Source organism: Gobio gobio (assembly GCF_949357685.1).
Source record: "Gobio gobio genome assembly, chromosome: 14".
Lineage (NCBI taxonomy): Eukaryota > Metazoa > Chordata > Actinopteri > Cypriniformes > Gobionidae > Gobio > Gobio gobio.
This window is the reverse complement of record NC_137107.1, coordinates 16,856,654-16,869,854: the sequence shown is the minus strand read 5'-3', so window position 1 is coordinate 16,869,854 and position 13,201 is coordinate 16,856,654. Positions and strand designations below refer to the sequence as shown.

General features: G+C 37.6%; 1 protein-coding gene across 2 annotated transcripts in view; it reads left to right on the top strand.

Annotated features, from left to right (window-relative positions):
* Window positions 1-5,813, top strand: part of grk6 (G protein-coupled receptor kinase 6) — a 73,501-nt gene extending 67,688 nt beyond the window's left edge. Inside the window, exons 16-17 of one of the 2 annotated variants that reach the window (XR_013817938.1) lie at window positions 1,672-2,008; window positions 3,138-4,405. Coding sequence is in view for 1 of the 2 variants with exons in the window: in XM_079835345.1 (XP_079691471.1) it covers window positions 1,672-1,722 (51 nt within the window). In the remaining variant the exon portion in view is untranslated. Of the gene's footprint in view, window positions 1-1,671 lie in introns of both variants that reach the window. The other variant, XM_079835345.1, reaches the window with a different exon arrangement.
* Window positions 5,814-13,201: the final 7,388 nt, after the last annotated feature.

The following is a 13,201-nucleotide window of genomic DNA, read 5'->3' as shown; positions in this document are numbered from 1 at the left end:
GGCAGGAGAGCTGTCAGTCAAATTATTGTGAAAAAGTACCTCAGATATTTTGTTGTAAATTTGAAAAGTAATGCGTTACTTTACTAGTTACTTGGAAAAAGTAATATTATTACGTAACTCAAGTTACTTGTAATGCGTTACCCCCAACACTGTCTGTACCTGAATACCTGAAAATTTGCTAATTGTGAATTTGCAATTGCTAATTTGTTTATTTGTTCTTTTTTTAGTTACTGAGTGTTTACTTGTCTTTAATAATGCTTGAAATGTATTTTAGTTAGGCTAGTTGTTTTTGTTATGGTATGTTTTAAACCATAGGCAAAAGTTCCTTTTGTTATTGTCATTTAGCCTGTTGATTTTTGTTCATGGTATTAACTACAATGAAATGTTTTGCAATAAGACTTAGAATAAATGTGAATGATAGCTACGTTTTTTGACCTTATTGGAATCTAAATTAGGACTCGATAAGCAGAATCTGGATCGTTAAAATTCAAACGATACCCAACCCTGTAGATTTGTGGTACGCGTGATTTTGGCGTGAGCCCGAAACCTGTGGGAATTAGTCAAATGATGCACAACATCAGCACTTGGAATCGAAAAGATCAGCCGATCACGGAGTCGAGCATGTGGAAAATCAGCCTATTTCGGTCCCTGGTCGGTCGATCGGTGAATCTCTATGTGAAATGTTTTTTTTTTTTTCAAACCATTATTTACTACTTGTTAAAGGGTTAGTTCACCCAAAAATGAAAATTCTGTCATTAATTACTTACCCTCATGTCGTTCGACACCCGTCAGACCTCCGTTCATCTTCGGAACACAAATGAAGATATTTTAGTTGAAATCTGATGGCTCTGAAAGGCCTCCATTGGCACAATGGCACTTTACACTCTCAAGACCCTTAAAAGGTACTAAAGACGTCGTTACAAAGTCCATCTCACTACAGTGGTTCTACAATAACTTTATGGAGTGACGAGAATAGTTTTTGTGCGCAAAAAAACCCTAAATAACGACTTGTATAGTGATGACGATTTCAAAACACGGCATCATGAAGCTTCGAAGCGTTATGAATCAGTGAGTCGAATCAGCGGTTTGGATCGCCAAATTTCAGCAGTTTGGCGGTTTGACACGCGATCCGAATCATGATTCGACTCACTGATTCATAACGCTTCGAAGCTTCATGATGCCTTGTTTTGAAATCGTCATCACTATATAAGTCATTATTTAGGGTTTTTTTGCACACAAAAACTATTCTCGTCACAGGGTCTTGAGAGTGAACCGTGCATTGTGCCAATGGAGGCCTTTCAGAGCCATCAGATTTCAACTAAAATATCTTCATTTGTGTTCCGAAGATCAACGGAGGTCTTACGGGTGTCGAACGACATGAGGGTAAGTAATTAATGACAGAATTTTCATTTTTGGGTGAACTAACCCTTTAATGCTAGACTGTGGCAGGTAACATTGAGGAAATAGCATTTTCATTCTAGAAAGAATTTGATTGGACACGCCTGAGTGCAAAATGAGTCATACATTTTTGGGGGGCTGTTTTCCAAGGAAGAGAATGTCTGCTAAAAGTTTTAGTCAAATTTTATTAGCTCACTAGTTACATTTGATAAGGTTTTAAATGCTGATATATCCCCGTGTTTGACTGTGCATGTGTCTATGCTGCCCCCGCAGGACTGCTGTGGAAATTGCAGCGACAGTGAGGAGGAGCCCACGCGGCTGTGAAGGCGTGGCCTGCCTAGGGCTCCTCCCCTACACCACTGAGGATCTCATTTGTTTACAGTTTTTGCACATTTGTATTTTTAAGATAGCTCTATATAAACATTGGAATGTATATTTTCACTATATAGCCATGCAGTGTATCTTATTTAAAGTCATCGAAATGAAAAGGACAGGAAGAAGGGTCCCAATTATTGTCCTTTATCATGTGTGAAGTATGGCAAGGACAGATCGTTCAACACTGCTCAAGTCTCAAACCCGGTTGAGCCAACCGATCTTGTACATTTCGTAGGTATGTCTCGCAGCCTCTTTGCGCTTTTCTTTTCTTTTTCTGCTCTTGTACGATTTCACACATGTACAGTATGCACTCTGAATATTTGTTTTAGACGTGGGGAGCAAAGGAAATTTGCTTTTGCAGATATTTTTATATTTATATTTTGAATTTTATTTTCTTATGGTAATCTCGACAATCAAATGGCACCATTTGTATAAAACAGTGATAAGTGTGCATTAATGGACTTTGAAAAAAACAGGAAAGGACTATAAAACAGAGGGAACTTTTAAAATCATAAATTCGCTACCAGAAGTCTCAAATATGTTACTTAGCTAGAGATACCTAGTAAACCAAATAGGCGTGACTAAAGTGCATAAACGTACAATAACAACTGCAAACAGTTGTACCACGTTGTAAATACGCGACACTCATCTGTAAAGTCTTCAGTGCGTCTTCCTGCTAATTCTTCTCTGGATAATAGGGAAGAACATCCTGATTATAGTCCTGTGTATTACATAATGAGTCAAACCATGAGGCATTATTTTCCATTTTACGATCGACGTATTTCACGACATGACTGGTAATAACATGACACATTTGTAATGTGTCAAATTCCAGCTCTGAAGACCGAAAGACTTCAATACTCAAACGATGATCGTCGCTTAACAGTTTGTCATGCTAATAGACATTACAAATGTTATTTAATGTTTTTATAAGTAAATATGCGCAATTTTATGGGCTGCATACAATTTAATTGCTGCTTTTTTACATGTAGGTCAAACTAAAATGAATTTGCCAAAAAGAAATGTTTTGTGTTATGTATCCCCTGCGATCACAATAAGCTCTTTGTTTTCAGTTGCTCGGAAATATGATGTCTTGGGAACTTTGTTGTAAATGTGATCTCTTGATGCACTTAAGACCAAACAAGTTCAATTTTTTTGTCCTCCATCTTCATAGAAGGTGCCTTTTTGAGGTTTTAAGGTACTCTTGTAATCATTCAAATCTTCGTTATATTTGTGAGTTGGCTTAGCATTTTGTGCGCACACGTTCTCTTTTCTTTGCTGTTGTTTTACCTCGAATATTTCTGTGCCCTGTGGATGTTCATACTTTTTCTAAACCTTGTGAATTCTTATTTTGGACACCGTAGAATCTCGCTAAAGGCTTTGGGACTTTGTATTGAAGCCTAGCTGAACGCGTAACATCAGTGACCTACCCAACTCGAGGCTCTGTAAAACATAACATACTTTGGAGGAAGTCTTTGGAAGCACCGTCAGCGAATGACGTGGCGGATGCTTGAAAGTCGACACATTTCTCGTCCACCTGCAGTTTACGTTCATTCTCTTGGATAAACTCAAATACATTCCAGTCTCTACCGTACTGTACAGTTGTAAAATGTATTCAGTTTTTTTTGTTGCTGTTGTTTATTTAGCAATAATGGATTTGATAAGTATAACTATTATGTAAATGTGTATAAAATGACAACATTTCAAATCTAGAGCGAGACGAAACTTAGTTTGACTCAATGTTTTCCTGAGCCAGGCTTTTAACACTGTGAAGTGATCATTTCTGTCACAGTTGTACTTTTTTTTCCCCTTTTGTGCGGTGCACTGATATTGTTTTCTTTTTGTTTGCGAATTTATAATTGTGTGTGTATGTACGTGTGCCTAAATGCTGTATGTGTGAGTGTATGTGTGCTTTTACCTGCACTGCATGTGCCCTTATTCTTTATCATAACCACTAGTGGATGCCATTTTTTTTTACCCTAAATGAGTGAAATGTTACATTTTAGGGAAGCTTTCAGTGTTTTTCTTTTCCAAGAGGAAATATGGAGAACAGACTCACTGATAATAATATTAATTATTAGTAATTCCAATCCTCTCAATATTATAGATTTCATGTTTACCTCAAGAACAAGACTGAGAAATAGACATGCCAATGCTTTGGAGGTCTGTGTCAAAATGGAAACGGCACACTTCCAGCCACATTTGTCAGTGTTATTAATTCATACATTTGAGTTGGAAACAATAAAAACAGACCCCATGATAAGAACTTTGTCATATTAGCATTTTTGCTGTTGTTTTGAAGAGTATAAACAAGTGAGATTATTCCTACATCTTATAAGCCTCAAAGTGTACGATGCCATCTGTAAACATAATTTTCCTTTTGCAAACCATGCCATTGAGGGCTATAGAATCAAATTTGACATTTCAGTAACTGTATAATGTGTGTATACTATTCTAATTTTAAAAGGGTTAATTTGTCAATGTGCCCTTATGTTTTAAGTTTTCCTGATAGTGACACAATTTTGTTAAAACAGATTTGAACATATCTGTATTATTTTGAAGCAGCACCTTTTCTTTTGCCTGATATGTATGTAAAAGTCCATAACCCTTTCATTTACAGGGATAGTTCACCAAAAATGAAAACAAAAAAAAAGTCATAATTTACTCATCTTCATGTCATTCCAAACCCATAAGACTTTTGTTCATCTTCGAAACACAAATTAAGATTTTTTTAAATTATTTCTTTGAGCTTTCTGTTCCTCCATTGACAGTCCAACTACCACTTTGATGCTTCAAAAAGTTCATAAAGAGATCAATCGAGCGGTTTAGTCCAAATTTTCTGAAGAGACATGATCGCTTTATATGATGAACAGATGGAATTTGGGCTTTAATTCACATATAAACATTGATCAGCGAACATAAACAGAAGCTCAACCGTACTTGCTTAATGCGTAAGATCGAACCTCATTGGTCAAACGTGCTGCGTAACACGAGAATGAACCTCATTGGTTCTTGGGGAAGCTCAAACGTGATGCGTAACACGAGAATGAAGCTCATTGGTTCTTGGGGAAGCTCAAACGTGATGCGTAACACGAGAATGAAGCTCATTGGTTCTTGGGGAAGCTCAAACGTGATGCGTAACACGAGAATGAACCTCATTGGTTCTTGAGGAAGCTCAAACGTGCTGCGTAACATGAGAATGAACCTCATTGGTTCTCGAACATGCTTGAGCTTCCGTTTACCACAGCTGATGTGTGAGTGGATGAATGTGAATAAAGGCCTAAATTAAATCTGTTCATCATATAAAGTGACCGTGTCTCTTCAAAAAAAATTGGACTAAACTGTTCAATTCATATGGATTCGTTTTACACGTAAAAAGAGGTAGTTGCGTAGAATGTCAGTGGAGGGACAGAAATCTCATTTCAAATATCTTCATTTGTGTTTTGAAGATGAACAAAAGTCTTGCGGTTTTGGAGCAACATGAGGGTGAACTATCCCTTTAAGTCCAGAAGAATGTGTTTGGTTGTCTTGTACCCATTTATCCCTGTTCTTGAAGCCTTATTTTTTATGTGATACAAAAAAAATGGTTCCTGGATTGCACATTGAAAACAAATTTTTTGCTGAACTCAATAGTTAATTCTCACTCAGGTTACTGCCATTGTGATGTATGTTTTTATTTGCTTAATATATGTACACAGCCTTACTGATAAGATAATGTCAAGTTACTGGTTTATATTTGTCCATTTTAAAGTTGCATAAAAGACATGCCATTGGGAACGTGGTTTATAGACTTTGATGTAAAGTTCTATTGATGGTGACGATGAAGACAGTGAAGGAATTTGTTTAGTAAATGTTCTTTCTTGTCAAAGCACTGATGCTCATTTTCCTTGTTTAGTTTCTGCTGTCTGTCTCTGGCCTGTGAAGCCTGTACATTACGCATGGCCTCTCATGCAGGTCTTCTCTGTAACAAACTGAAGTTTGTTTCTTGTTTTCCTTTTTTTCTGCATTAGTATTCAATTTCAATAAATTTTTATTTGGTTAGTTATTGTGTAGTTCTCCGACTTCATATTTGAATCGATCTATCTCTATAAAATCTATCAAAATTGTCAAATCTTATTTTTTTAATGGAATTTTGCAGGTTTAATTGATGTGCCCTCATAATCTTTCATCCAAATAACTTCCTCTCCCTCTTGCAGTGACATCTCTTCTCTGATGATGTGTTTACTGGCGTGAGGGCGGGACAACCTGTCACTCACATGAGATCGACCTAAAGCAAACCACAACCATCCAATCAATTCCCCATGGACAAAATCAAGTCATGCCCTACATTTTTCTCTTTATCGTGAAGTAGTTTTACTCTGATATACATCACAATAGCGAAGAAAAGACTTTCGCAAAGTCAGTTTCATGTCGATTTTAAGACCTACACTCTCATAAAAAAAGGTACAGGGGAGGTACAATTTTGTTCCTTGGGGAAGAAAACGTATAACTGTACCTTTAAAGGTACACAACTGGTCCTTAGGGTACAATTAAACCATTGGCAGGCAAGTTTGGTTTGGTCGCTGTCCTGCAGAGTTTGGCCCTGAAAGACATCCATAGAAGCTCTTATTGAGAATTAACAGATGTTTAGATGTTGGTTTTATTGAAACGATTTAGTCGTCATTATGGTGATCAATGTTTCATTTAGTTGGGCAGTTTGCCTCTTGGCTTTTAATGCGCGTTTGTGGTTTTTGTGACAGTGTTAACAAAACACAATCTATTCATATCAAAAGCCATAAACAAAATTGTCATGAAGAAAAATGTTTGACTAAACTCGTCACTGATTAAAAATATTAATAAATAATATTCACCATCAATACTTTCTTGCCACAGATGAGGCATTCTGAATTTAGATTTTTAAATACATTCTAGGGAGAAAAAAGTTTAGACGCACACAGATATCAAGAATCAGCATATGAATCGCAACAATGGTGACATACTTAATAATGCAATGCATACTGGGAGCCATGAGTTTTATACTGTGGTAGCTTAGTAGGGTTGGAGCTAAACTCTGCAGGACATCAGCTCTCTAGGACCGAACTTGCCTACCCTTGACTTAGAGGTACAAAAATGTACACTTAAGGGTACCACCCCAGTGACGGCCACTTGTACCTTAAAAGGTAAAATTTTGTACTCTTTTTTTTTTTTCAGAGTGTAGGGCCCTATTTTAACGATCTGAGCACATGGTCTGAAGCGCAGGTGCATTTAGGGCGTGTCCGAATCCACTTTTGCTAGTTTAAAGACAGAAAAAAACGGTCAGCGTGCCAGACACATGGTCCAAAAGGGTTGTATCTAGTCTCTTAATGAGTCATGGGTGTGTTTTGGGCGTAATGTGCAATAAAACCAATCAGAGTCTCATCTCCCATTCCCGTTAAAAGCCACTTATGGTGGATTCGCTATTTACATGGTAGAATTTGCGAGCAGAAATACTGAATGCTTCTCCAGAGAGGAATCCTTTTATTTGTAATATTTAAAACGTTTTTTGTGCTGCTGTGCATCCCTGTGTGTGTAATAAGCAGAGTGTACGTGCGTTGTGCACCCGCCTATATGCGCATATTACTAACGCGCCCTTTAAAGGAACACTCCACTTTAAAAAATAAATAGGCTCATTTTCCAACTCCCCTAGAATTAAACAGTTGAGTTTTAACGTTTTCGAATCCATTCAGCCGATCTCTGGGTCTGACGGTAGCACTTTTAGCATAGCTTAGCGTAGATAATTGAATCTGATTAGACGGTTAGAATCTCGCTCAAAAATGACCAAAGAGTTTCGATATATTTCCTATTTAAAACTTGACTCTTCTGTAGTGACATCGTGTACTAAGACTGACGAAAAATGAAAAGTTGTGATTTTGTAGGCCGATATGGCTAGGAACTATACTCTCATTCCTGCGTAATAATCAAGGAACTTTGCTGCCGTCCCATGGGTGCAATGATATTATGCAGCGCCTAACCTGAACCCCACACCTAATTCTAAACCTACCAATACTTGGGACTCAAGGTGGTAATAATCTGCTGGGGTCAGAATTCGGCACAACACCGGTGCTGCCGCCATTTCATGACCTCTAGTATTTCACCAGTGTCAACTCCGTCCCGCCACTGGTGTGGAAGAGGCACACCGCCCCCTGGGCTTCTACATGGTTTCAGCTTGGTCCTGTAGACTGGGCTAAATGCTTACCAAGAGTGCCAATATCATTGTCACCCTCATATATGACTTGGTGCACGATATGTGTCTTTAACTTGACATAGCTCATCAGTCCTTTCAAGTTCATCTTCCTCGATTTCAAAACAAGTGCGTGTTCAACACGGTACAGAAATGCTTACCCTACTTCACTGGCCAACGGAGCCAACCAACCTGGTGACGTCACAGGTTGTACTGCAAGATGCCGGCAACCTTACTAAAAAAGCTATAACAAAACATATCGGTTTACATTTATTGTACTATATCATGTTTGATTACAGTGGAAACCCATTGACTAAATAATGTTAACTTGACTAACTGCTTAATTTAAGTCAGCATCCCCCTGGTTCCCTCGACAAAAATCTCACAGGGTTCTTTGGCTTTTGGATTATTGCAGAAAATAAGCTCTGTGGCCATGATTCTTATATGTTTGTTTCATCATGATAATCTCACACAAATAAGCCTAAATACAAGGTAACGAAATAGAGCATGGTTGCACGACTTAAGCGTCACCACCATCAAGCATCCAACAACTCTCCCTGAAAGTTTGAGTTACAAGAGTTTGCAAAAGTGTTATTATAACCACAATGAGGCATGCTGTTTAATGTTCCTGACAACAGGTTCGTTTTAAGTAAAAGCTTTAAAAAAATGTATTGCCAACATTCTTCAAAATATCTCCTTTTGTGTTTCACAGAAGAAAGATGTGTTTGGAACCACATGAGGGTTAAAATCCTGTTTGACAGTAAGAAACAGATTGAACTGAATCAGACTCTTTAAGGGGCAGCAACTGTACACTAATCCAGTGCCAGATAGTAACAGTGTCTAGATGCCACTAAATTTTTGATACCCTTCTTTTTTTACATCAGATGGGCAGATAAACAACAGACGGGCTTCATCTGATTACTCAGTACCTTGTTATCTAATCCTAATGAACGGTAATGTCACTTTTATTATGCAACATGTTAGTTTCAGTTCAACCTTGTTACACGGCTCCAATCGTTTTCTGTTAGCACATCTCCTGTTCTGCAGGGTCGACTCGCCCATCAGGCGGCTCATCGCTGCAAACCATCCATGCTGTTCCCTTGCACCTCGCTCTCCACTCCTTCCCTCTGTTGCTGGGCAACGGCCTTTAAGAGGGTTTTAAAAGAAATAAATAATGCTGCAAATAGACTCTTCTGGGTTTTTTAACATTTGGAGAACAGCGAAACTGAACCGTCTGTGAGGTGTAGGCTAGACATAGCATCTGGCTCATGGGCCTTCAGTGAAAGGGGGGAGGCGGGGTATTGACGATGAGAGCATCGAAGAGCGTTTCTGCTGTCCCTGAACAAGGTTGCTGGAGGGACAACTATCGAAAAAGTATCTGTGAGCTGTGAACTGCTGTGGTAGTGTTCACATGTTTATGGGTCTAATAATGTCCGGTCGTTTTGTCCGCCCAGAATCTTATGCTGTGTAAGATTACAAATTTATACATTGTTTTATCTAGGTTCCAATGTAATAGAATATAACTGAAAACTATTATTAATTATCTCTATTTGTGTTTTACATTTTGAAGTAAACTTGAGGAAATTCTAAGGAGATTACGTCAGGCCGTTTAAGTGTTTGAGACATTAAGTCTTTTGTCTTTATACACTTCCTGACTATTTACCATGACAAGTTTAGAGCAATACTGCCTGAGTGATTGGATTAGCATCTATGCATTTGAATGACACTGTTATGCTGATTGAATTACGGCTGATGAGACAGGAATGTTTGGGGTGTGTCCCTATTTTCCTATGTCTCCTCCCCTGCTGTATAATCCCTCCCCCTGAAATGTAGATAAATTGCATTATTTTGTACTGTTAAATCAGACTGTTTTCGGACGACCTGCAGCACAGAGAGTTCTCATTAAATGAATAACTTCTGTTTGATCCCGAAGTCTCCTGGTCTTCATCTTCTGAGTTTCCTAAACTTTAGAAGATATAAGTTCACAACTGCTGCTTGGACCCCAAGAGGTAGTTGTTTATAATGCCTATTAAAAAAATGTATATTGTTAATATCTTTTTGATAATTAAAATAGCATTTCCAGTTATTCTTTTGTACGAGTGGTAGCTAAGCTAACATTCTAATTGGCTTGTAGATGATAAATTGCGATGTTCCTCATTTGTAAGTTGCTTTAGATAAAAGCATCTGATAATAGTTAAATCAGCTTTATTTATATAGTGCTTTATACAATACAGATAAATATTAATAATACACATCTTGGACAGTAAAGATTAATTATGATCATTACAGTCCTCCACAAAACAAGCAATAAGGAAATGCCTGGTAATCTTGGCTTTTATTGGTATTGTAAATCAGGATAGTCAGTAGTGCATATTATAATCTGGACATGGATCAAAACATTGTTCCCTGGTTGGAGAATGTTGTGTCCTGAATTAATTTGTCCTTGAGTGTAAGTACATATATATATATATATAGGCCAGACAAAAGTGGCTTTAGTGGCTTCATTAAAGCTGCAGTCCGTAACTTTTTGCGCTCTAGCGGTTAATAATCAGAACTGCATACGTCTCTAGCGGTTAATAATCAGAACTGCATACTTCTCTAGCGGTTAATAATCAGAACTGCATACGTCTTGCGGAAGAACATTTCAGCCGGAGCTACTTCTCTCTGTTTATGTCTATGGCGAGTCTTTAATTTAATAATAATGGCGCAGGGACTGTGCTCCTCCGCAGCGGTTCCTACCAGACCGGTCTGAAATAGTCCCAATATAAACACTTATTATAAGTGTATCATAATGATTCAGGGTAAGACAAAAACACGGTTTGGAAAATGGATTCATGTTGTACATTATCATTATATCATTTCTGTAAATCATGAACACAAAAAAAGTTACAGACAAAATATCAATATATATAAAAAAAAATAACAATCAGATCTTCATGAAATCTTTAATAAATTAACATTTTGAATGGAGGAGGTTAATTAAACACATTTAATTAGAAACCTGGCAGTTTGTACTCACTAGGGAATTCCACATTGTACTTGAAGAGTATCGCCGATATGCAGAATTGTATACTATGTCATGTTTTGATGACAATTAAGATGCTGAGAGGTGTAGCGGATCTAATTGCAGCTTAACTTTATTACATAACACAAAAGAATGAAATCAAAAAACAGAAATAAAACAGAACAGTGCTCTAAACACAACCAACACAAAAACATGAACTGAGAGAACTGAAGGCATTGTATAGGCTACACAGGATAATTGAACTCAACATGTGTGATCAATGAAACAATGAATCACCGCAACAACAAAACAAAAAAAGGAAGAAAACACATAAAATAATAACAAATGAAAAGTCATCGAAAATGAAACCAAAGCACCAACATAAAGTGACAATCCATCTGTAAGATAAAGCTTAACAGAAAGTGGGTCATTCAAAATATAAAGACCCTAAACACAATCACAGTAAATCTGTAACTAAATTGCTGAAATAGAGGAAAGTCAAAGTCCTGCAGCAGTAAACTCAAGTCTACCAGTATCGTCTTGGTTACTGATGTAAGGGAATGGAGACATTATGTCGACTGAAAAAAATGGGGTCTCACTTGGGAGCCCCAATCTCCTCTGAGTTTTAGCAAAACGGGCAGTGGAATTGGCGAGTGGAATTTACATGCCAAGCCACGCCTCGTACATACGGGTATATAAGTAGGGTTGGGTACCGAAATCCGGTTCCAATATGGCACCGGTACTTATATAACCGGTATGTACCGGACCGAATCAGAACGCAGATTTCGGTTCCTCATTTCGGTGCCAAAATTCAAACGTGCTTTCGGGTGCTTTGGCTGGCACCGAGCCAGACGCTCAGCGCTGGTCACATCACAACTCATGACAACTATTCAGTGTTTTCAACGACATCATGTTTATTCCAGGTTTCAGACATTTAAATGCTCATAAGTAGGCTACTAGCAAAAAACACACACTGATGTATATGAAAGCGGCAATGACAATCCTTTCAGGCGGTTATAATTTGACTAACGTTACATGTTTTATTCACATCAGATACATGCACATTAAATAGTAACTATATAGTTTACTCTATTCTTCTTCCAGTTCACTGGTCACTTACTTTCATGTATTTTGTAAGACGAGAATGAACTCAAGTGTTATAAATCCGACAGATCCGATTCTGAGGCGCAAATTAACATGGCGCCGCCCATTGCGCTTTATAGATCAACTAACACACATTGACTCACACATTTGAACATCAGATAGTTCGTGACACAGTTAAGAAGTTTGTGAATATTTTGAATAAAAAGAAAAAACGAAATAAACCCGATACAGCTGAGCTGTCAGCGCTATTGCGGCTGCTGTGTCATGTGAGAAACATGACGCGTCGTCATGGAAACATTAAGGCGATGCGTTCTAAAATATTTAGCCAGAGAAAATGATCATATTTCAAAATAAAGCTGAAGCTCGAAGCTGGTTATTAGCAGACCGAAAATACAGACTAGGCTAACTGCTGTTATTACTGTAACTGTTATTTAGAGTTATATTAGGCTTGTTGTAGTTGGGTGGCTATTAGGTTTTACTGTGAATTTGTAAATAAGTCAATTATAATTTGTAAATAAGTCAATTGTGTTTTGTATTTATTTATATTCATACATTTAAGTATACATTAAACTTTTAATAAATGGTTCAATTTAAATAAATAAATAAAAAGCCATTTAATGTTATCCACCTCGTTTTGTGGCCATTTAAAAAAAAAAAAAGTATCGGTTCAGGCACCGTTTAGGCACCGGAACCGTTTTAAAAGTATCGGTTTGGCACTGGAATCGAAAAAAACCCAAACGATACCCAACCCTATATATAAGTGTCACATGGTGTTTTGGTGTTGGTTCATGTTTCATGTGTTTAGTCCATCAAGTTTACTGTCATGTTTCTAGTTTGTCTTGTCCTTTCAGTTTCCTGGTTTTGTCATGTTTCATTGTCATGTGACTCCCATGCCCTCATGTGATCTTGTGTCTTGTCCTGTCATTGGTTCATTGTTTAATCACTGTTCACAGGTGTCACTTGTCTTGTCATTAGTCTGTGTGTGTATTTAAGCCCTCATGTTTGCCATGTGTCTTTGTCTGTTATTGACGTGGTAACCCGTTGGTGGTGAGTGTTTCAGGTCCAGTCTGTTTTGTTTAGTCAAGTTTATTGTCAAGCCAAGTTTTGTTTGTTATTTTGCC